At 44.0% G+C, this 24,139-nt stretch overlaps 1 protein-coding gene across 5 annotated transcripts in view; it reads right to left on the reverse strand.

Annotated features, from left to right (window-relative positions):
- The window catches only part of NFATC1 (nuclear factor of activated T cells 1), a 113,129-nt gene that overhangs the window by 33,957 nt on the left and 55,033 nt on the right, over positions 1 to 24,139 (reverse strand). For all 5 annotated transcript variants that reach the window (XM_086743141.1, XM_086743139.1, XM_086743137.1 and 2 more), the window contains exons 7-8: positions 14,177 to 14,232; positions 12,755 to 12,887 (exon numbers count right to left, since the gene is read on the reverse strand). In XM_086743141.1, coding sequence (XP_086599267.1) covers positions 12,755 to 12,887; positions 14,177 to 14,232 — 189 coding nt within the window. The remainder of the gene's footprint in view (positions 1 to 12,754; positions 12,888 to 14,176; positions 14,233 to 24,139) is intronic.

Below are 24,139 nucleotides of genomic sequence, written 5' to 3' on the forward strand. Positions count from 1 at the left end.
CCATGCCTCTAAACGCCACCAACACATGGACAGAATGACTGTCTTTTATGAACACCAACTCAGTTATGACAAATGTAGAGCTGCCTTCTCAAATCAGAGAAGAAATCCTTCCTCAAATCAAAGTGTCTTTTTCACACCGGCTTTCTCTCTCAAATCAGAGAGAAGTGCCTTTGCTGCTTCTCCTACAACATATGCAGTGCACAGGTAAAAAATATCCACTTCCTCTATCAGGAAAAATTTATAAACAATAGGGCCAAGCTAGTCTGTAGATGTATTTTTTTCTAGCCAGATGCAACTCTAAGGCATACAACAACGGAGTATGGATGCACAGTGGCACTTATCTTCTTTGCCAAAGAGAGATCCACAGGAATAGCCGTCACTTGAAGGTGCTGTTGGAAATTTACGGTGACACCGGAGAATATATTTTGGAATATAAGAATAATGACCCGTTATGGCACAAAGTTATTAATGAAACATCTTTGCACAACTCAGCTCAGACCACATCCGTGTTGCATGTCTCTGACTGTATTTTTATTTGCGTAGGTTTTACAAACACCCTTATACATTCTCCAGCCATTTACTATGTTCCTGCATCAGTCTTTTGAACCCCTAAAAATGCACGTGTGCATGTGTACATATAAAACCTCTTTTAACACTCACAAATTTTGCTGCTGGTGAATGCACTTCACTACCCTTGTTTTACAGTCCCCTAGCCTCTTGTTAACTTCGCTCCTTTCATGTTCTTTTACATATAGATGCTTGCAACACTTGTTTCAAGATTTCTAGCACCCTAGTAAAAACATGTCTATATACCTAACAGATGCACAGGTGCTGCTCAAGACGAACGTGCTAAGGATAATGGCGTGTCATTGGATTCCTCGTAATCTTATTTTCACCTGCTGGAGTGCTGTGCACTGGCTAGCAGGGCTACTAATGCACTTGGTTGCAGAGAAGCAGATTCCAGGATCAGTGACAGCTTTATAAAACTAATATCACACCCTTTATGAAAATGCAAGACCAAAGAAACACACCTAGATAAACATAGCAGGTCAGATATTGTAAGAAAATACCTTTAACAAGTTCCTGAGCTAGCAAATATTCTCACATGTTTTATATTAGGTTCACTGTACTAGCACTAACCACAGCACAGCTGGAAATATGATGGTTGTTGAACATTGAATTTTCCCAATATATCACTGTTATAGAAACACCTGTGCTAAATAATTCCAAACTCAACCACTGGCAATTCAACTCCAATAAGCCCTGCAGTTGTCTGACTTGTTACAACCTAGGGAAGGGTTATAGCCCTGGTGGCAGGCAGGCTGGAGGCTGTAAAGAAGGCAGGTTCCTCATCTCAGGCTGGTTTTCCACTGTAGCTCTTCTACAGCACATCTTACTTGGCCTACCACGCAGTTCTTTGTCGCTTCACTTTGATTTTTTTCTTTATAAAAGCAATGCTATGGCATCTATTTGGAGGTCTGATCATTGGCCAGGAACACTGGGAATCTATTTTCATACACTGCTACACTGAAATACTCCTGCTGCAAGGAACAAAAGGATAACCAGTAAGTCCTGCTCTGCACTGGGCGAAGGACTGACAGGCAGAAGGGACTCTATTCCAGACCTGTTAGCCCAAAAACTCTCTTGGAGAGGGTGACAGCAACCAAGGACATTCGGGGCTGTCTATAAATTCAGAGTTCAGAGGGAATACAGAATTACAGGACCAGTCAGGGTAAGTCACAGTAGCTTGTTTGCTGATGGCAGGTTGGTAGTCAGAGAGGGAAACAAGAAGGAGGGATACGAGATTAAGTGGGATTTCCATTTTATTTGACATCTGTTTGCACTGTCCCCCAGTATTGCACTGAACTGATACTCCTGAGCATCAGTTAATTCTTGTAATGGGAAACAAACTACCTTTAGATGGACCAATACTACCTACACTTAGGATTAGAGATGTCTGAACTTGTTCAACTGAATTATCTCCATTACTTTTTTTTAATGTGTTTATTCAACACAGTAAAAAGTCTCCCCTTGCTAAGTATCATATATTTTGTTTGTATGCTAATCTTATCACTAGAATAGGTATCACACTAAAAGACAGAAAAAGTATTAACGCTGAAATGGTGAAGGGATCAGCATCTGCCTTTTCAGTGCTTTGCCATTTGTATAGCCATTTAACACCGTGCAGAGTGAATGTACAGATTTTACCAAGCTGGGATGGCAGCCACTCACTCCCCTTTAAAAAAGTGTAAATGTCTTCACAGGGTACCTGTTTGGAGAAGGAAGCTCTGTAGGATTTGTTGTTTTTTTTTTTTTCCTGGAGAAACCATTACTAACAACCCAGATGATCTCGAATCAGATCTGCAAATCTGAGCATGCCAGCAGAAACGTAAGACATTAACACTTCCCTTTCTGGCTAGACCTCAACTTTTGTATTTCACGTTAATAACTGTATTACTTGACTTGTGGAGGACAGATATAGCACAAATTGTTACATTACACCAGTTAACAATTTATGACACTCTGTCCTGTATCTGCTTCTTGCCAGCCTATGCAACTTCACCAAATGGAGTAACAGAGGCCAAAAATCTTTACCAATGTTTCTATTTCCAAACTCAGCTCAAATGACCTGTGGGTCTGACCTCCTGTGGGTCTGACCTCTGAAAGTGTCAAAAGTTGGTGTAAATCACCTTATAAGGTGCCCTTTCTTTCTTTACATGGGCAACCATTTACTTCCACTTTGCAAAGGACTGCAGAGGGCTGGGGACAGAAGCTGTGGATATTTCAATGCACACTTTCCAAAACCAATGCAGGAACAGCCTGTACCTGTACTCACTGGCTACCTACTTACCATGACGGTATCTACGGCGTTTCTCAAACAAGTTAAAATACTTGCATGTTATAAGGTTACCAGTTCCTAATACACCCTACCTAATACACTGCCTCACTGATTTTAGAGGGCTGAGACCCTCAGCTGGGGCGAGCAGCTGCAGCTGACTTAGAGCAGCTCAGGACACAAACCTTACGTGCCCACTTTGACCATCTTCTCCTAGGCAGGAACCCAGCGGGCTCCTCCAGAGTAGCCAGAGCAGATCACCAGCCAGCCGTGGACTAACGTTACCGCTTACCTATTGACTCGTGCTTGATTAACTGCAAATCTTTACAGACCCGAGCTAGAAAGAGGGGTTTCGTTCTCAAATACATCCCTGTGGAGGCACGGTAAGCAAGCTGCCATAACACATATCCGTTTCCACCGTCACTCGCTTGCACAAGTGAGTATTTCACACAGAGAGATGCGACATGATACAGAGAGTACAGTTAATTTTCTCAGGATTAACATTTAACAGAGAACAGTATTAGCCTGACTAACTTCTAGCTCAACTATTTCAAATCTTAAATGACTTGGTAAAAACATGCCAGCGGAAAGAGACACTCCTAGTCACACAGCAGGCCTGGACTGGCAATTAACTGGAAAGCCCTACAGCTGTTCAGAATATGCGAGCACTTTTAGCACAAACTGGACTATTTCTTAAATTCAGCAGAGCCGTATCAAATGGCAACAAGCATTCTGTCTCAAAGTTGCTCTGTGGTGCCGTGATAACACCCAGTCTTGCAGACTCTTAGCTGGCTAGAATGAAAAATTGTGACCGAATCTGCCATACACTGGGATTTGCCAATAATAAACTGCAGCAATGAAGCCAGAATTTGTGAAATTGCAAACAAAAAAAAAAAGATGATGCAGTTTTTACATACACTCAGACTCAAAAGTAATGTTACTTGTTTAAGAGACCCTGCTCTGCTGAAGGATCAGGCCCTTGCCATAAAAAGGAAAAAATGAATGCAAGTTCGATTTGTATGGTGAACTTTTAAACGCTTGTTACTTCACAATGCATTACGTTGGCTGACAGATGATTTTAAATAGTCCTCGATTTTGAATATTAAAATATGACAAGGCTCACAGTGCTAAATTAGTTTGATAAGCAACTTAATCTGTGTTAATTGGTTTTCAGTAGTTCAATGATGCCTTCTTAGACTCTGGACTCACATCATTATGTCATCTAATTTAACACAAAGTTCTGAGCACCACGCATTGGCAGCAGCCCTGGCTATAAATCAAAGCTTCCTACTCAGAGAGACCAGGGTTATGACATCATACCGAGGCACCGGGTGGAAGACAATGGTCCTTCTGTATGGATCTGAATCTGGAAGAAATATTTCAGCCAGTCCTGCAAGCCCACGTTTAAATGAAAAGCCTTTCTTGCAGGTAAAAAGTTAATATATCAAACCTTGAAGAAAAATAATAAATCATGCATATTCGGTAAAGAGAGTCAGAAAGTGCTTAAATATAAATTATATGTATTTTTTGACAATTCTAACAAGTCTGTTTGCTTTTACACTTTCGCAATCCAGATGGGTTTTTAAACTTTTTTTTTGGGAAGTGCTATTAAAATATGTGAACTGAGAAAATATAATCATACAAATTAAACAGATGTTTATCCTGATTAACATTAAACTACCCAATTCCCATTTCCACATAGTATTATCAGTGCAGACATTTATGGCACTATAATATACTTATATTGCCCTTCGTTTGATTGAAACTACCTAACAAAATAGCCACTTTTCATGGTACAGACTATGATGTAGTTCCCTGGCACCAGTGCACAGATTTTTGGTTAGGATATGAAAATCAAAACACTACTTTTTTATCATGTGCACACATAGATTTCTTCAACTTCTGGACTAAATGTCTTGTAATTGGTAAGAATTTGGGATGAGACTTTCAAAGAGGATTGAGGAGTTAGGTGGCCAAATCTCCATTACTGAACTGAGTTCTGAAATGCCATTTGTGCTTTCAAAATCCTCCCCCGTCAGTTAGTTTTGAGCCAGGCAGCACACCCTCTTCACCACGAACCAGACATTCCTTCAGAAGACGCTGCGCAGGTCATCCCAACTGCTGCTGCTGCTCTGCTGCTGGCCAGCTGGAAACATGGTTTCGATGTGGACACATCTCTATGCACAGCTTAGCCACTCTGGATTCATGCAAAGACAAAATCGTGGTCGCTGCGGCAGCATCAGCTGGATCCAGCAGGCTTGAGCAGAGCGAGGACCTCACCCCTTGTTCTGACTCTGGAGCAGTCTGGTGTTGGGGAGAGGCAATGGGCTAGCTGCCCTCAGAAACTATAATCCCCCTGTTCTGTAACACCAGAGCAGCCGTGGCTGAGTAAAACTTTCTGCAACACCCTGCCAACATATCTGCAACAGTGGCGATCTCAGTGATGATGGACAGGCACTCAACCCCAGGGATCTCCTGAGAGTCACTACAGGGGCCTTTGCAGAGGCTGTCCATGAACTGGGTATTTTTCCCTAGGCACCAATTCAACCAAAACATTTTTAGAAGGTCAAGCTACTATCAAGCCTTTGCTTTTTAGTTCATAAAACCAGAGCACGATGACTCAGGAACAAAGGGAGCCTCACATTATCAAGAAGCTGTTGGCAGCACACGTGTGTGATTGCAGCTTTTATCTACGCAAGTATCTGAACTCACTCTCTCTTGGTAGCACACTGCTACCGGTACTGCTCACTGGGAGGGCTATCTCTAACACATGCCTGCCCACTCTCTTTGGGTTTATGAGTATATATTTTTATGGGATCAGATGCATATGTACAGTTGTATACGAGAATAGCCTCCAGGTAGATGGAAGCCTTGTGCACACATCTCAGCCTATAATCTCAGACAGTGCTATTATCTGATTAGAAAGTGCTTTCCAGCTAACTCATTTACTAAATGCTTTTCAACAGCTGTTAAACTATTAGGTTATTCAACATACATTTATGAGACAGAAGACTATATACGGTAGCTTGGTGCACACACCGTTAAACTGGGTTGGGGGGAGTGGAAGGTAGGTGGAGGGCATTTGGGTTATGTTAGTACAGAAGATAAGCATTAGCTTTCTTTCAGAAGAAAACAGGAGAATTCTTAAGAGGCACGATTCATTTTCCATCATAACAGCTCATTAAATCCTACAATGTTGAAAAGGATAAATCAAGTCCTGTGGTATGTCCACTCGGGCTACTCTACTGCTGCTCCCATGGTGCAGCACCCAGCTCCGTTGCTGCCGTGACCTGGAGGTTTAACTGTGCAAAAAGCCCAGGCTGCACTGGCCAAGGCTTTCTATGTCATATCTGTCAGACACGTTAAAATTCACTGGGGCGACGGCTTTTTTGACAGTGTGGCACAACATTACACCAGCAGTGCTGGCATGACTCCTGCTCTCCTGACGAGGGGAGGAGAATAGGAAAGCAGGAGCTGTGGGCAGGGGTCCTGCAAGGCAGCAGCGTGGGAGCAGCCCGATGCTCCTCGTCCCTTGCAGTCCTACGGGAAGTTCTGCACAGACGAGCTGGCAGGAGGGCATCCTCACTGCACCAGTCCTTACCCCAGATCCGCTCTCTCTGGAGAGAGGGTTGGACCCGGCTGACCTCAGCCATCTCCGCTCTGAAGAAACAGATCCTCGCCCATGTGTTTCACCTCCAGCAGCCACCACCACCACCACCACCACATCCCCTTTAGGATCAGTCATGGGGCTAGATTAATTATGGTGATCAGCCACTCGAGGAGAACAAAAATAAGCATCTCCTGTAATCCAGCCCATGTAATTCTAAACCCCGTTCTCGCGCACGCAAGTTTTACCTTTTGGCTTTTAAGCTAATTGGAAGATCATAAAGCCCCACACTTGCTAACACATGCATGTGAAATCACTGGGAAATAAGGGAGGGAGTTCTCAAAATGCTCGTGCAGAGGGGTTCAGTAACCAAAACTACAGGCTGAGTTTTATCATCTGAAGGTGAATATCTGAAAAGGGAGGTACTGCCAAAAGACAACTTTAGGCACTGGAAGTTAACTGCTACGGGTGATCATTGCCGCTGCAACAGAGCCTGTTGGTCAGACAGAGCCAGGGGCTTCGATACAGTGCTCGTCCACCCTTGCTTGTCGCAGGGACATCAGACAGGTAATGGCTCCTTCTTGGCCTTCCACATGAAGATGGAGCACCGCACAGCAAGGCAAGAGTTTTGCCCCTAAAAATTAAGACGACTGCATCTGCAGGTCAGATGCAGCTGGCTTAGTTTTGGCTAATGGCTGAAATGGGATCCAGAAATGGGATGTCACCTGGACGAAATGTGGGCAGCTCTAGTAGGGACCCAGCAACAGGGAGGAAAAGCACCTGAGGGCATAATGCTGGCGAGTGTAATGTGCCTCTCCTCTGCTCTGCCACAGACCTGGCGTGGCTGCTGGAAGTGGGTGGAGGGGCTGATGAGCCTGGCAATGGTAAATTTTGTCATCCTCTTAAATGGAAACAGGACTCCAAAAAACCTCGCCTGCTTTTTGTTACTCTGTTAAACGGCAAAAGTAGCAATCAGCCACCCAGCAGCCAAAATGAAATAAACTGTGACAGCGCATAGTGTAAAAACAAGCAACTGTGATTCATATTTTCACCTAAAAAAAACCCCAAAATCCCTGGGGCCAATCTCCCCGTGCCCTATCTCTCCTGTTGCCCTCCCCTGATCTGCACAGGCTTAGTGGCAGCCTGGCTGCGCCCTGGGCTGGATGCAAACCCTTCCAGCAGGTCTGAGGCCTCAGATCTGGCTCAGCCGCGCCCCGTCCCCTTGCACACAGCCCCGGGAAGGCGGCACGGACCTAAGCTGGGCCTGGGCGTAATGCGCTCCCGCTGACTTCCATGCCCCTTCCTCCGGCTCCCCAGGCCGGCTGCAAGGCACTGCCTGCCCTGGCACTGCCGTGGTCGTGTTGCATGTGCTGCAGGTTAGGACCCTCTCACAAACCAGGCACTGAATTTGGTCCCGCTTCCCCAACTACCCCCAAATTACCCCCATTTTGCAGATATGGCTAGGCTAATAATTTTGCCAGCCCTGAGCACAAAAATCCAACAAAGACTCAAGAGGTGTGAGGTGTCAGGAGATGATCGGCAAAAGCCGTGCTCTGTGTCACATTAAAGCGGCAATGCTCGGCAACCTCATTTTATTGTTTTTTTATTGCTAAGGCGGCCGATGTCGCTTTTTAACTTAGAAAGTGAGCTGTGGGCGGAAGAACCGAAGTGAAACAGAGGCACGGCTGCTCAATGCAATCACTAGAAAACTGCTGATTGTACTCATCTGTAGGGGAGGCAGGGGATAATTTTAGAGCAGAGGCAGGAAGTCAGGAGGATGCTGACAGCAACGTGCAGTGGGCCTCGCTCACCCTTCTCAGAAGCAGACCAAGAGCTTCACTTTCGCGCCGCCGGCCTTTAAACAACAATGCCAAGGCACATCCAGTCACCACAGGCAGGCTCTCAGCATGGCTCTGTACCCGCAGGTCCAAAGGACCTCCGTCCCCACCAAGTCACTTGTCTATGTGGCCAGGTTTTCAGAGGAGCTCAGTACCCTGGAGGCTTGTGTGGGTGCCTCCAGGGAGGCAGAAAAACTGCAGAAAAGCTGGCTTTATGAGCTGTGCACTTGGAAATCCAGCCCTATGGGTGGCGAAACACGTCTCAAAATAAAAGTCGCCCAGCATATCAACACCATAAATACTAGAAGTAGTGAAATGCTTTTTTAATAACACTTTGACAATTAAGAAGCCTGACAGAAACAGAAACCGGAAATACTTCATCAACTTTGCAAAAGCGTATTTTTCATTCCAGTAAAAGAAACACAACTTTCCTTTTCCTATCTTATTAAATACTTCCTAGACAAACTAGCCTGTCTTTGCTTAGTCAAATATCACTACTTGTCTAAATAAAATTCAAAGAAAAACTTTTCTATGTTCACCATACTTGATATCAATATTAATTAGATAACAGAAATCATACAGAGCATTTGCTCCTATCTCTGAAAAATAAGTTCTTGAACACGTTTCCTCTATTTTGATGTACCTACTTAAAAGAAATCTGAATAAACAGAGATCTAACCCTTATCATTCAGTGTGTTGTTAAAAGTCTTCTAAGCTGGAGAACTCCTTCAGCTTTCTCAGCAGATGAAAGCACAGGATTTGGAACCACAGTGTACACATCTGATTGCTCGTGTGCTTCTTCAGCCTCTCCAGATTAGTTTATACCTCAAATGCTACCGCTTACGTCTAGTGATTTCAGAAGACTATTCCTCCTGTTTGAAATCAATATGTGGGCTGACAGTATAATAAATTCACAGAAGCAAAATGATACACAGTCATAAACAGAAACAAAAACCAAGCGTTTTTCTAGAGGGTAGGGTTCACAAAGACAGAGTTCACCAATGGTTTTCCAAAATGTTCTACTGCACATAATGGAGCCACAGCAGTGGAGGGACCTTAAAAGCTGAATATCCAAGCACCTGCTCATTGTGCTTTGCTTAGACTCCTGACTGCAGCGTCCGGTCCTGCGCCTTCCTCTTCACATTCTGATGGGATGGGGCAATGCAAAATGTATTACTACTTACCATAGGAGCTGCAGGAATTCGTCTGTGCCAGAATGGTATGGATCTACTTATATTTCTGTGCCAGTCATGTCTAGGGAGGAGTCTCAAGAGTGTACAGCCTGCAGGCTCCAGGAGAAAACTGATATGCAATTGCTCAGCAATGTGTAATATTGAAGCAATACTAAAAAAAAAATGACATTGCAGTCATTTCTGTACAATATAGGCTAATACAGGATTCGGGGATTGCTCAAATTCAGCAGAACAGTAAATCAAAACTGCAATTAAAAGTGGATTAAAAGTACGTAGGTTTATGGTCTGTCCCAAGCCAAAGACTTAAGAAAGCCCATTTTCCTTGGCTCTCATTGTGAAGCCTCTACTTTCTGCCTTGTTTTGTTATTTAAACTTCTCATTTGCAGAACAGTAAGATGTTAATTTTTACAGTATTTTTTTTCTTTCTGAGGCAGGAACTTGTCTTCACCAAGTAAGTCCCTGCTTTGCAAAACACTTGAGCTAACGCAAAGGAGAAGTACAATCCTGCCATATCTCCACACCACAGGAGAAGCCTTATGACAGACAAACCCTAACACTCTGATGGAGAGGGCAGCTTGTGCTGGCTGCATGTCACAGAGCTGTACTCCATGGAGACACTACAGGACCATCCACAGGAGGTGGGATGAGTGAGGCCGTGTGTCCCTGGATCCACTGGCTGTTTTCCCCTAGGGAATGAGAAACAGGAGCTACAGGAAAAAAACCCTATTGCTCTGTGTTCGGGGTGGGAGCTGCAGAGTGAGCCCAGGGCTCTCTCGCTGGTTACACCATCCACATGTGCCCACACCCAACCTAGGAGCATGGCCAACGGGCTCACAGAATATTTAGGCCTTAGTCCATATGCTGTATTCTGCTTTGGCACAGTCCAGTTGAGCTGTAAAATGTATGTCTAATGTATGTCATGTAGCTTTTAAAAGATCCCTCATGCAGAAATACCTGCAAAATTATGGTAGGCACTGAAATGTCTGATTTGTGTAAAACCACATCTTACACTTGACAATTGTTCTGACATTTGTTTGTCAAAAACCTACACCACCTATGTTAGTGGGATTTGTATAAACAAAAGACAAAGTGTTATCTGGACCAAAACAGTACTTATCTCCTTTACATTTTTTTACACTGCTCACACAGTGGTTGTTAACTCAACTATTTTTTTCTTCATGTGCTAAACTTTGGTTTTCTACAACGTCTTGAAACATTAGAAGAATGTTGTGACTGAAATCAAACAAAACAGAACATCCTAAAATGACTGCTAGAAATACAGCAGCATAAATGACAGATTCACTCATTGTGCATGGTTTCTGAATACACAGTCAAGGTGATTGCATCTGTCTTTGAAAGGTATGATGGAAACAACCACCAGCAACATAAGGGCAAAACCTTACAGATACAACACAGGCATAACAAAAACATACTATACTATTAATTCTGATGATTGCAGAAGCACATTCACTCTTACCACTGCTATGAGAGAGTCTCCAAAGAACGTAAGATGTTTTTCAATTACCTATATGCACATATACATGTATATTAAGAGAACATGTGTGGATAACCAAACAGGAATAGGGGGAAGGCATATTTACTATTTAACACCTGCTTCCCTTTCCCCTACTCTGGTGTTGTATTTTTGTGCTTTCAGGTTTCCCTACACTGAAACAGAAAGATTTCACAGGAATTTAAATCAGTACAGCAGACTAAACGAGATTCCCAGTGTTGCCAACAATTACCATAATTAAAGATGTCTGTGCAGAATAAAGCCTAGGCTCGCTCTCTGTTGCCTGTCACTAGGTAGCTATTCCCATTGCTTCGCATCAAATGAAACATCAAATGTTTCAAACTCAGAATGGTGGCAGCACAAACCAGCTTTGCAGCAGTGAATACTACTCCTATGGTTTAGAATAAAAATGTAAAAACCAGCCTATGTAAAGGCTGGAGAGAAAAGATGCTGCTCAATAAACAGCAGTTAACAAGAGACATGCATTTGAAATACTTATGAGGGTAACTTGGGTGGCAAGGCAATACCCGTTGGCCTCTACAACAGATTTTTGTTGCTAAAAAGTGTTGTGCAAGAGAACAACAACCTTTTTCTTTCCAATTTAAGAGATGAACGGTCTTTAAATATACACAGACATCCCCACTGGGGATGAAGTTTGCATAAGCAGGCTGATTCAGTGAAGCATAGCTACACAGCACATATGCAATAAGCAGTCAGTTGCCCCTGTCAGGTTTCCTGTACTTTTATTTTAAATTAAAGTCCTGATAAAAGTCTGGAGTGCATGCAAGCTAAATAGGTAACATTCCAAATGTGTATTTTATGGGATTTCACCTGCAAAAAGTTGGCAGGTCTCTTCAAGTCATGTGATATGACACAAGTATTGCTTTGTGGGAATTTCCCTCAGAAGGACTATTTTCACTTGGAAAGTCTACAAAAAAGCATGAACCTAACCATCTTTGTAATGCCTCTTCCTTCCAAAACAACAAAACAACCACCCTTTTTTTCTATTTTCCCCAAAAGAGTGTTCTCAGAAAAAGCAACATTTCAAATTTAAAAAAAAAAAAAATCTAAATTTACCTGCTATTAAAATCTTCATATAAGCCTGCTTGGAATTTAGCTAGCATGTGTACTTTATTGTCACTTCACAGCCACCAATATAACCTTCCAAAATAAACTGGCACATATGTTTCCGAACATTTCCTACACACGAAGCACCTTGTATGGAGCACTCTGATCTCCATCCACATTGCGCTTTCCATTGCTACCCAAGAGCAGCTATTTTCACTCCGCACAAGACAGCGAGGTGCAGGATGACTGGAAGGAGAATCCCCACACCACCTCCAGTTTGAGCCCAGCACATTTACAATGCTGTGGAGTGAATTCAGAAGTATTATTCAAATGCAGTATACCCTCTGGGGCCACAAAGTCAGACCAAGGGTTGACAGCAACTTAGCAAGGAGCTCAGCACGTTCACAATTTTTGGCTACACATGTGAGTTTCTGCTGGGGCTCCCAAAAGCAGAAAAAGTCCTTGTTCCAACAGGTTTATGCCACCAATAAAAAAAGAAAATAATCTGCACAGAAAGTCTCTTGTGTGGGCAGCAGAGAGAAAGGCAGCTCTCATGGTTTGATTCCTACTGTCGTTTTATAGCAGCTACACCTCCAAATTACTCAGGTCACTAAAGAATTATCAGAACCATGTACCTTTCTAAGTAATCATCACTAGCGCTCATTTTTACTGGCAGAGATAAGGAACATATTTTGTTACCATTAGCAGGAAGATACGTGAAAAGCTGGTACTGGCTTCTCTTTCTCTTTCCGTTGCAGACATAGAAGTTGACCTGAACAGGGCTGGTAATTCTCTGATTGCGGAAAGGTGGTATCTCAACCACCAACGAATTCTGCAAAAGCAACAAATCAGAACGTCAAGGCACAACTAAGGCAGTTGAGCTGTACAATAGTATTCACGTGTTAACCCCAAGAAGAAGGCACCAGGGCTCACAAGGAAGAACACACTCTCTGCAGGGGAACTGCTGGGCTTCGGGTGCAGGGATGGCCTCTCATCACCCCCAGCATTCTCCATGCCAAGGACTCCAGAAGTAGGGAAATAAGATTTTATCATGGCTCAGCTCTTTACAAAATCACCAGCCTTCACCTCTTCCCTTTGGACACCAAATACGATACTGCATATGGACAAGGCTCTATCCCTCCTGCCTCTGACTAGAATCTGGGACTACAATCAAATCATGGTCTCTAACTCAGCAGGAGAAAGCACAACCACTCCACTGGCAGGTCATCTCTAGTATATCTCACTCTAACACAACTTCCTTTGAAAGGAGAATTAGGACAGGCATATGATTATACAAGTATTTCCATTTTCCACAGTGAAATGTTTTTTCATATAACAACTTGGGAAGTTTTAAGCATGCTGGTTCTGTGGATGGGAGATCTTGCAAGAACATGTAGTGCTACAGGAAAAACGGCTGGAGAGCATGTAGATGATCTTCCACTGTCAGAAACCAAATGCTCCAGCATAGAACTAAGGAATGACTTAGCTGCTAGGGCATCAGCTTACACAAATGCATGGTGAAATCTGCTATGACCATCAAAACCTCCCTTGGCACTTTCTGAAAGAATAAAAGGGGATGCTTGTCTTAGAATTTGGCCTGCATTCAGCTGAGGTCTTTAAATTGTTTGCCTGCATGTCTCCAGCAGGTTTGTAGCTAACAAAACTGTTGCATATTCCTGCAGAGGTGGAATAGTGGCTATATTTCCCACTGAGGGAGCCACACTTCTCCAACCGTGAAGATGATCTCCTATGAGGGGACTCATATTTCTTCTACCGACGGTAGACAAAAGCCAAGGAAAATTATCAGAAATTGCTCTGGGAGCAGAAGGAAGAACTGACCCAGCAAGACAGAAGATGAGCAGACGGTGCTGGCCCATCCTGGACAATGAAAAAATATTTTCCAAATAGTCTCTCCTACTTTTGGGACAGCTTCCAACAAAGGCTTTTTTACCCCGTGCTCCCATTAAAGAAAGATTTCCAGGAGGGGAAGGCCTAAGCACTTGTTCTGTTTCAGTGGGGAGATACCATGCCAAAGCCTTGGAAATCCCTCTTTAGTAACAGTGCTGGAGAAAGCAATATATATTTTTCATCTTGATGTTAAAATATTTAAGGCAGACTTACTGGCTTGCACATTTCTTTGTCGGTTTTGGCTTCCATTTCCCACACATGGTGACCATCTAAAAGACAAAAGAAAAAGATATCTAGTTCTGTCCTTTTTTCCTTTCCCAAGCCTACAAAAGAATGACTTTTGCAAAAAATTATCTTTGAAGGGGCACTGCATATATGAAAACCAGCTCTCAAAATGCATTGGCCAAGCGTTGTCCAACTATGAAGCCATGTGGATAACCTGCGATGGGAGTCCTCTTAGCTTTTTTGAAGGGGGGAACCACAATCCAGAGCACATAATACTACGATGGGCTGCCACTAGTTTGGATAACATATGCAACTGCTCTACACCTTAGTTTCCCAAACTTTCAGACAAAAATATGTGGCCTTTTGATCACTACCTATCCAGTAAGTCATATTCAACATTAATATTAAACAAAACAAAACAAAACAAGTAGTATTAAGGAAGCTCCTCAGCCATGCAGTATTTCATTTTATTATACGCCTAGTGCGGCCTGTCATAATTCTGCTGCTTGGATCAAAAGGCAAGGCCATAGGCAGGATAACACAGCTTCTGACTCCGTTCTAGAGTTGGATCCCCCTAATTTACTGTATTTCTGTTTTCAAGCAAACACAGATTTAAGTCACAGCTATCACTTTTTCTGGGGACCCATCTTTTGGTTTTGTCAGGTCATTTTTCCTGCACCTCACTGATACAGAAGCCATTGGTCAATAACAGGGGTTTTTTTCTTCCTTGCGGCTTCGAAACTTAACAGCAAAGAAATTAGAAAACTAATGCAAAAGGTAAGGTTTCCATTCTGCAGGCCTAGAAAAACACAAACGTGTACGAAAGGCCACAAGCAGACTGCTGTCTAAGCTGGGCAGCGGGGACACATGCAGCTTCATGAGTCCCATCATTGTCAGATGTCACCGGAATGAAAGGGAAAATGAGACTTTATGTCATCTCTTTTGTATATTTATTGCAGCATCGGGACGCGCAAATGCAAATATTAGCTATTTTGAACTTCATCACATAGACGTGGGCCTGCCTTAGAAAAACAGCTCTCAGCAAGGTAAAAGAGTGAATGCACTTTTTCTTCTCTCTTTGCTTTCATGGCCAGGATGGAGGTGACGCATTTAGAACTGCCTGATTTATTACAAATGTCTGTAAATAATATTTTTGTGTACAGCTGTCCTACTGTGAAAGGAATGCTGCTGAAGGACTAGCCCTGGCGATTGTTTTAATGTCGAAAAACCCTTTCTTTTTAATGTATGGAAAGAAGTGCAGCGTGAAAGCTGCAGCACAAAATAGCACAGTGGATTTGGCAGGTCTTTCTGTAGGAAACAATTAGCAGATCTATCCTTAGTTTCTTCCTACATTTTAAATTGTGACGCTGGAAAAGGAATCCCTTTAATTGGTACTGCCATGTTCGGCTGCGGGGAGAGAAGGAGCAGCCAGACCATGCTCGTCTCCTTAATGATGCCTTTTTAGAGTGCCAGAATTGAAGCAGACTTCTCAGGAGGACTGGTGATCACTTCACAATTTATCCAACAGATGCTTCCCCCAAGCTGTCAGTAGAAAAAACCTGACTGAAATTTGGCAAGCTGGGACATATCCCTTGTCTGGGAGCAGCCTCCTTTATCTCCTGTCCCCTCCCTATAGATCCCTTGTAGCCCTCCCCACCCCACAATTAATTAAATCAGTTGTGAAAGTAACACAACACCAACACTATCACACATTTTGCAAAGTCTAGGAACTTATGCTTTGTAAGGGGTTTGTTGGTGGGTTTTTTTAAAGTCTACAGATGTCCAGACTAGTAGTTAACATGTGTTCAATTTGCCTTTGTAAACGGATTACCAGAAGTTCAGGTTTTTTGCGATGTTTAATTTCTGCTTTGCAAGACGAATGATCTGATTCAGGTTTCTGGTTTTTATTTCCTGCGGATACTTCAGTAAAATTCAAAACGACTCCATCTCTAGCTAATCTTTCAATTACTTCACGCAGCACTGCCTTTATGTGCTTTTGAAATTTTTATGATGACAAAGAGAGTTTGTTCAGAAATATTTTAAATGCTGTAATCTAAACTATTAGGAAAATAAAAATCCAGAGCCGTGGCTCGTCTTTGGAAGCTAATAAGAACAATACGGGTTTCACTCCAAGAAATTCCCTTGAGACTGTCCAGACCATCGCAGCTCAGCGACCAAGGGGAAGGGGAAAAGAGGGAAGAAGTAAGGAATAGACAACTCATTAACAGCTAGTGACATTTCATTTAACAAAAACACAGGGAGGAAAAGTTGTTATGAAGCAGAGACAAAAAAAAAAAAAAAAGACAATTCCTCATATTACGTCTGGTGAACCAAGAGGGAAATCTCAACGCCCACGGACTGGGACCAGCTCCAGGAGGGAAACCTTAGACCACTACGTCAACCTCTTACAGTAAACATGTTTTGCAGGTTTATACAGTTCAGCTGAAATTTAAAAAAAAAAAAAAAAAAAAAAGGGAGAGAAAGCAATAATGGCTCCGGAACGGTCTGCGGGAACCTGAAGCTTCAAGACAATCTGCCTGCGCTGGAGAAAACGGTTTTTCCCCCAGTGCCCATACAGCGGGGACCCCGGCGAGCGGACGGGATGCCGCCTCCCCGTCAGTGTGTGCTGGAGGAGCGAGAGCTGCTCGACCACAAAAGTTTCCATTGTACGCCTGCCACATCTGCAGCAGCCCGCCTGGTTCGGGGCCTGAGGCAACTCCCTCCTGGCCGCCCGCCAACCAAAGTACACCAGAGCAATTTATACCTTTCCAAAATGCAAATAATTCAAATTACAGACATAACACAAAGCTGAAGCAGACACATTTCAGGCATTCCCGTTAAAGTTTACTCTCTGGAATTACCGTACCCAAATGGGCAGTTGTTATACGGGGAAGGGGAGAGACGGAGGCAGGAGAGGAAGGAGAGGAGGAGGCAGGGAGGAAAAGGGAGAAGGGAGAAAACGGCTTTTCCAAAGATCTCATTTCATTCCCTTTCATTTAGCTATTTACTTTTACCAAGTAATAAGAAATGTCTTCTCCAAACCAAATGTCTGGCTTTGTTTTGGCGTTCTTAAGATTTATAGTGCAATATTTTGAACAGAAAGACATCTCTTTATATAGCTAAAAAGTTGTGTCAAGACATTATACTGGATTTGTTTTATTTTGTGGGGTTTTTTTATGAAAGGGAAATAAAACCAAAACATCCGCGCGCAGAACCGCAGGGCAAAAGCCCTGCAGAGTCCCCGGCAGAGTGCCCCGCTCCCCCGGTGCCAGCAGCAGTTGACCTGACAAAGCCAAGGCTTCCCCTGGACACCCGTGCCAAGGGCTGGAAGAAGGACCCTCAAAGTCCTCCTCCTCCTCCTCCCAAGAGGAGTGCAGCAGTGCCGGGGAAGCGAGAAACCCCCTGTTTCGCACGGGCTCTCCGATCACGCCAGGGCTGGGCGCTGTGCTGACAGGTGGCCATCAGCACTGCCACCAGTTGAAGACACCAGGTTTTGTCAGGAAGCCTGACATTTACAGACCCATCGCTGTTATTTATAGCCATCCCTGCTTCGGGTGTGCTTCACCACCAGCCGCTTCAGCCTTTTTTTTTTTTTGGCATTGTGACACCCAGAGCACCTGGGATTGCTAATGACGAAAATACCGCGAACCTACCACGTTATGTGGGGTGGATTTTCAGCTTTGCAAAGCATAAACACCCTGTTTTAACATGCGGCAGCTGAACGGTGAATGGGCCTTTGTAGACTGCTCTTATCAGCCGCTCGCTCCGGCGTTAAAGGAAACTGTGCACAAGTCCAGAAGTAAAAATACTCTAATTCATCAGGGAATTCCCTGCAGTATGAGTCACTGAACGGCTTCCCCACCACACCCAGCTACAAGATTTCCACATAAAAAGGCACTGTAGAGGCCTGTTTTAACACAGAAGCAGGGCTAAAAAGTAGCTGTGTAAATCTAGCGGCATCCGTTATTCACGCAGACCACATATGGACATATGGATTTTTCTTCATGGGAAGAGCAACAGAAGAAGCTGTAAAAATTTTTCCAAATAAATTTTGCTGCTGTCTTCCCTTCCTCGCTGCCTATCAGGATAGATCCCCCACGGCTCCCAAGGCTGGGTTTACCTTTGTACCCCAGGGAACTGCAAGCGTAGTGCCAGGGGTTCGCAAGCTCGCAACAGTCAAGCCACCAGCATAACTTTCATTACAGATTGATGGATGGCAGAAAGGGGAAAGACTATACACCACCAAAAAAATTCCCAAGACTGGAAACTTGGGAGGGTATAACATCTGGCAACCACTTAAACGTTGCCTCCATGAAACTGGCATAATGGGAGCGTTCGGGTATATTTAAGTGATTTCACTTTAGTACAGGAGGTTAAAACAGTCTATATTCTTTAGTAGTCCTGTGTTCACTTGAGATATGAGAAGAACAGACACTATCTAGGATTTCACTGCCTGTACACAGTGTATGTTTTATAGTCTTCCAGCCTGCAGCTCAACAGAGTTTTGACTGCGCTGGCTGGACTGTTAATCTGTATTTACATTCATATGTTGCAAGTAAGGTGGTGAAACTAGCTCTACTCTCCCAAAGGAACACACTACTTGATTAATGTGTTGTGAGATTATTCTAAACAATAATGCCTATATTACTTCCCAGATTACTTTAACATGTCCACAACAGGCAGGGCGCAGATGCAATGCAGAATGATTATACAGCGTAATTTTGAAGTGTTTTGCAAAGGTTGTCTGCCTTCCTATTTGGCTGTGTTAATGCGTAGTCAAATCCCTTCGGAGTGAAGGATTTGCAAGTTTTCAATTTGCACCCCAACCCCTCTTCTCTGGGATATACAGTCACGGCACTAAGACAACTGATCTGTGAACAGGTCCAGAAGGAAAGGATGGGTTTGCAGCCAGAGAGAAGGATGAAGACTTACACAAAGTCTTGTCATTCAGACTTAAAGAGTCACCCAGTTGTGTGCAGAGATGCTATCAGCTTTCAGGCGCAGGGCAGGTTGGGCTAGGTCTGTGCCTGGGCTGGCAATGAGAGAGGTGAAGAGGTGGCTCCATTTCTCGGAGGAGAGCACTCCTCACGCCAGCCCTGGGCATGACCCACTGGTGCTGTCACACTTGCCGATGGATATGGTTGGCATGGGTGTACTAGTGCCAGATTCCTCTCCAGAGGCAGCAGCCTTTCGAATCTAGGGATGCCACAAGGAGCCAGGGCATTCTTCCAGGCTGGTCTTGCAGGTGTCTTGCTGTGAAGAACATTTCTCCAGCTGCACATCAGCAAGCCCAATAATCTGTGAGTGGGAGTTTATGCCCATGTTTACACACCGGTGTACATTTTAAAGACACTTACAAGGGACAGGCTATAAGGATTAACCAACACCAGCCAAGCAGTCTGTCACAGGATGTACAGGGGAGATGGGGCAGGAACAGAGCAAGAAAACATTCAGAAACACAGAGGGAACCAAGAATAAGTATCTGCAATGTAAGTAGCCAGGACCTTTCTCTCGACCACCTCAATGGCACTTCATCCTCCTGAGAACCACTGTCTCTCAGGGCTCTGTGAGGAGGGAGATGCCTCCCAGTTGTGCGCGTGCCCAGAGCCACTTGCAGAGCAGCTCCACCTCCTGTCACCGTTCCCACTGGTGCCATGGCCCATCTGCTGCCCGGCACCTCGTCCCTGTCCGTCTCTCCAGCCACCTTGATCTCCCCTTTGCTCTTCCACTACTTTTGCTATCAGACTACGTAGTTGATCTGATTTTCACCTACTTTATTTCCCTCTTCCTTGCCAGGAAGACACCAGTTGTTCTTCTCTGCCCTCTTCGCAGCCTACTGTCCTGCTACAGAGACTTCCCCTATAGCTTTGGTCCCTGTCCCATGAACCCTGCTGCACATGGACTGATGCATGCCAGAACATTGGTTCATGTATAACTGACCTATTTGTATTTCCACATCAAAGCTGCTGCATTTGTTTGTGTCTCCTCATAAACATTTTTGCAGCATATGGATTTTGTCCATTTTGTCCATTTGTCCTTCAGCTATACATTTTTGCAGTATTGAATATTATGTAGACTTAGGTGTGTCTGCCATGCATATGATGCTCTCAAGTTACTTTTTCTCTCTTTTTTTTTTACTTTAAATTAACAATAAAAAAGTAATGCAGCAACCAGGTGATAAAAATCCAGTACAAAGTGTACCTTACAGTACTTTGGCATTTTTGCCAGACATGCGCTTCTTCTCTAGTTGCTCAGTTGGGCAAGCCAAAAGCTGAGGAACTCACTTCGCCTAAACGGTGAACCCTTCTAGCTGCTTTTACCACAGTATGCCTAACAGATTTAATTATTCTGAATTCAAGTGTTTGCAAATGAACTGTAATTTTAGTCCAGGTAATTAAAAGGAGACACTGTGCTGACAATTGACTGATTGGGGTTCATTTTGAGCCAAAACCATTGGAATGACCTGTCAGATCCTATTTTCAGCAGAATGGAAGCTGGTTATGCAATTTGTGCTCTCTGGCACCTCCCCCTATTCAAATTACCATTGGTCTGAGAGTTTTATTTAATAACTCTCAGTAATTCCAGGTCTAAGACACTCAACTTCCAAGTAAAACTGTAGCTTGACATCCCTGCCAAATCCCTCTAGAGCAGGCAGGTCGAACCAAGCACAGCCACCCACCAGCAGTCACGACAATACTTCACTGTCTTTGGTTACATTCGTGTCATCTCCTTGTCTTCACAATTTTACTTTGCTTTGGGAACCTCCAGTAGGCTGAACCTGTGATTTCACAGCTGAAACTGAGTAAAATATTCCTAGTCCATTCTCTTCAGTCTAATCTGTCTCATATTTTCTCAGAGTCTATTGGAGTAACAAACCTCACAGCCAGTTTAAATCAAGTTCCAAATTTTCCTTCCATGAACAATTCTTTTCCTCTACTTCTTCTGTGCTTGATGCCAACACCACCACCTGTACTATAGCTACTCCTGCTTCTTTCTCATCTTAAGAGGTAAGTTTGATCCAAATGCTTTCAATTCTTCCTTCTTGATTATTTTTTAATATATTTTATCTATAGGGGCACAACTTCTCATCTTCCAGAGACAACGCATTATGGCAACCCCTCATGACTTTTTAGCAGAGTTTAAACAGTAAGCTTTTGAATGGTATTTTTATTTTTTCCATCTCATTCTCCTGCTCATGTCCCTTTTCTTGTTTCTCTTGTCCAAGAAGGCTGGGCTCAAACTTAGAGGTCAGTCCTCCTCTCCTCTGATTATCTGCCTTGACATCAACTTCCCTGCAACAAGGCACACAGAGGAAATCTTATCTCTCTATTCGTCTCTTAAATGTCATTGTACTTTCTTCCACATTGGTCCTGAAGATGTAATCTTACTCCCTTAACAGACTGAAAAGGAACATGCTCCTTTTCGCTCAGCTCTCCTCACTTTTCCTGTGATGCCGACCTGAGACATGGATCAACTCTTAATGATGTCAGGGAACTAACAGGAGATAAGGAGTTGTGCTTTTCCAAAAGATGTAGACATTCCTCCAAAAACTAAGTACTTTGGAGGTATCCCCTTGTGTTGGTTTACGCAGCAAGGTTTCGGCAGCAGTGGGGCTGCAGGGGTGGCCTCCCTGAGAAGATGTCAGGAGTTGTCCCCATGTCAGACGGAGTCAGCTCCAGCCAGCTCCAAGATGGACCCACTGCTGGCCAAGGCTGAGCCCATCAGCAAAGTTACTGGTGCTTCTTTGACAACATATTTAAGAAGGGGTAAAAAACCCTGTGCAGCAGCTGTGAGAGAGAGGAGTGAGAATATGTGAGAGAAACTGCCCTGCAGACACCAAGGTCAGTGAAGAAAGACAGGGAGGAGGTGCTCCAGGTGCCAGAGCAGAATTTCCCTGCAGCCCACGAAGACTATGGTAAGGCAGGTTGTCCCCTTGCAGCCCATGGAGACAATCATACCAGAGCAGATGCCCACCCTGCAGTTCGTGCAGTGCCCATGCTCCTGGACCAGGCTCCTAGCAGGAGCTGCAGCCTGGGAAGAGGAGCCCACACAGAAGTAGTTGTGTAGGAGGAACTGGGGCCATGGAGGACCCATGTTGGAGCAGTCTGTTCCTGAAGGACTGAACTTCATGGACAGGACTCACACTGGAGTAGTTTGTGAAGGACTGTCTCCTGTGGGAGGGACCCACGCTGGAGCAGGGGAACAGCATGGGGAAGAAGGAGTGGCAGAAAGGAGCCATTATGGACTGACCGCAGCCCCCATTCCCATTCCCCGTCCCCCTGTGCGGCTTAGGGGGAGGAGGAGGTAGAAGTCGGGAATGAAGAAGTGAAGTTGAGCATGGGAAGAGAGGAGGAGGTCAAGGTGGTTTTTAGCCTTTGTTTCTCACTATCCTACTCTATTTTAATTGGCAATAAATTATTTTTCCCCAAGCAGAGTCTGTTTTGCCTGTGACAGTGACTGGTAAGCAATCTCCCTGTCTTTATCTTGACCCATGAGATTTTTTCATCTTATTTTCTCCCCCTCCTGCTGAGGAGGGGGAGTGAGTGAGCGGCTTGGTGGGTACCTGGTAGCCAGCCAAGGTCAACCCACCACACTCCTTTCCTATACTGTCTTTAGGCACTGATTGCTTCATTAGACTCTCAGCTTTTTGCTAAGGACTTTGAATTCCTGTGTGTTTGGACAGAGGGTCCTACTGGAACAGTAACAGTAAAAACTATCCGAAATCTTGTGCTAGTTATGAAAGTTCAGAGACAAAGCTTTGATTACACAGCTGCTTGAAGCCACTTAGTCTGGCAAAGACACAAAAGAATCAACTTCAAGCATTCAGTCACAGTTTCTACAACAATTAAAAATTTACAGGATTACTCAGATAAGTGACTTTTAACTAGAGACCATATGTTTATTCCTTATTTCTCTGTTGTCCACAGTAAGTTTCTGTGATTGATTGAACTCATTCTTCATTGTGAGAGCAACACCCTGGATGAGGCTTGTTGCTGCTGATACCATCTCATGCGTATGGCTGCTGTCCCGCTCTGTCTTCACCATTCCCTAGACTAAACAGCCAGGAAAAACTGAAACGTGCTGACATTTCCTACAAGCTACATCACTGCTCCTGCATGCGCATGAAAGGGTTCCACCATCAAATGACTCCACCATCTGATGACACTATTTGCCCAAGGATATCTATTTCTGGGCAGTGGCCAGAAACCCCTTCAGCTATCAATATATCTCTAGGAAATAGGTTCAAGTGACCTTCACGTGAACTCCGTGCTCCCAACTTCTATGCCTTTGAAGTTTCCAGTTTATCTAGTTTCCAGAATTTTTAACCTCACTGTGCATGAGTCAGCGTGCAACCGCTCACTGCCAACTGGAACGTGTGACCTGAACTTGGATAAACAGACAGATAAAGACAAAATTATGTAGTATCTGTCCATCTGACTAGAGGGGGAAAGGGAGTTTTGCCACTTGCTTATTTATTATGTGAGCTACAGTATGATTACCAGTGTGAAACATGACCCCTTTTTGGCCAGTTGCCCCCCAAACTGTGACTGCTACTGGCAATGGAAAGAGCAATGGAAAGATCTCTGAGAATGTAAGATCTTTTACCAAATGGAGCTCTGCCAAGACTCAGATCACCCGTCTCCCCATCACATCACATCACGTCAAAACAGACTCCAAACCCTGAGCTCCAAAGTGCAGCTGAGTCAAACCAAAAAGCCCACATGCTTCCCCAATGCATCCATTCCATCCACGTCACTCAGATGTTTCATCAACATATCATTTTCCAGAAGTTCTCCTGAAGCTGAAATACTGCACTTCAGTTACCTGCCATACAACAAGGTGACTTTTGCTCACACAACATATGGGAAACAGAACTGAATTTCTCAGACTGACATTTCTACCTTAAAGCAGCAACTGATTGATTCTCATCTTTGCCAGAGACAGTGAAAT

The sequence above is a fragment of the Chlamydotis macqueenii genome, chromosome 2 (genome assembly GCF_036417535.1).
Source record: "Chlamydotis macqueenii isolate bChlMac1 chromosome 2, bChlMac1.mat, whole genome shotgun sequence".
NCBI lineage: Eukaryota > Metazoa > Chordata > Aves > Otidiformes > Otididae > Chlamydotis > Chlamydotis macqueenii.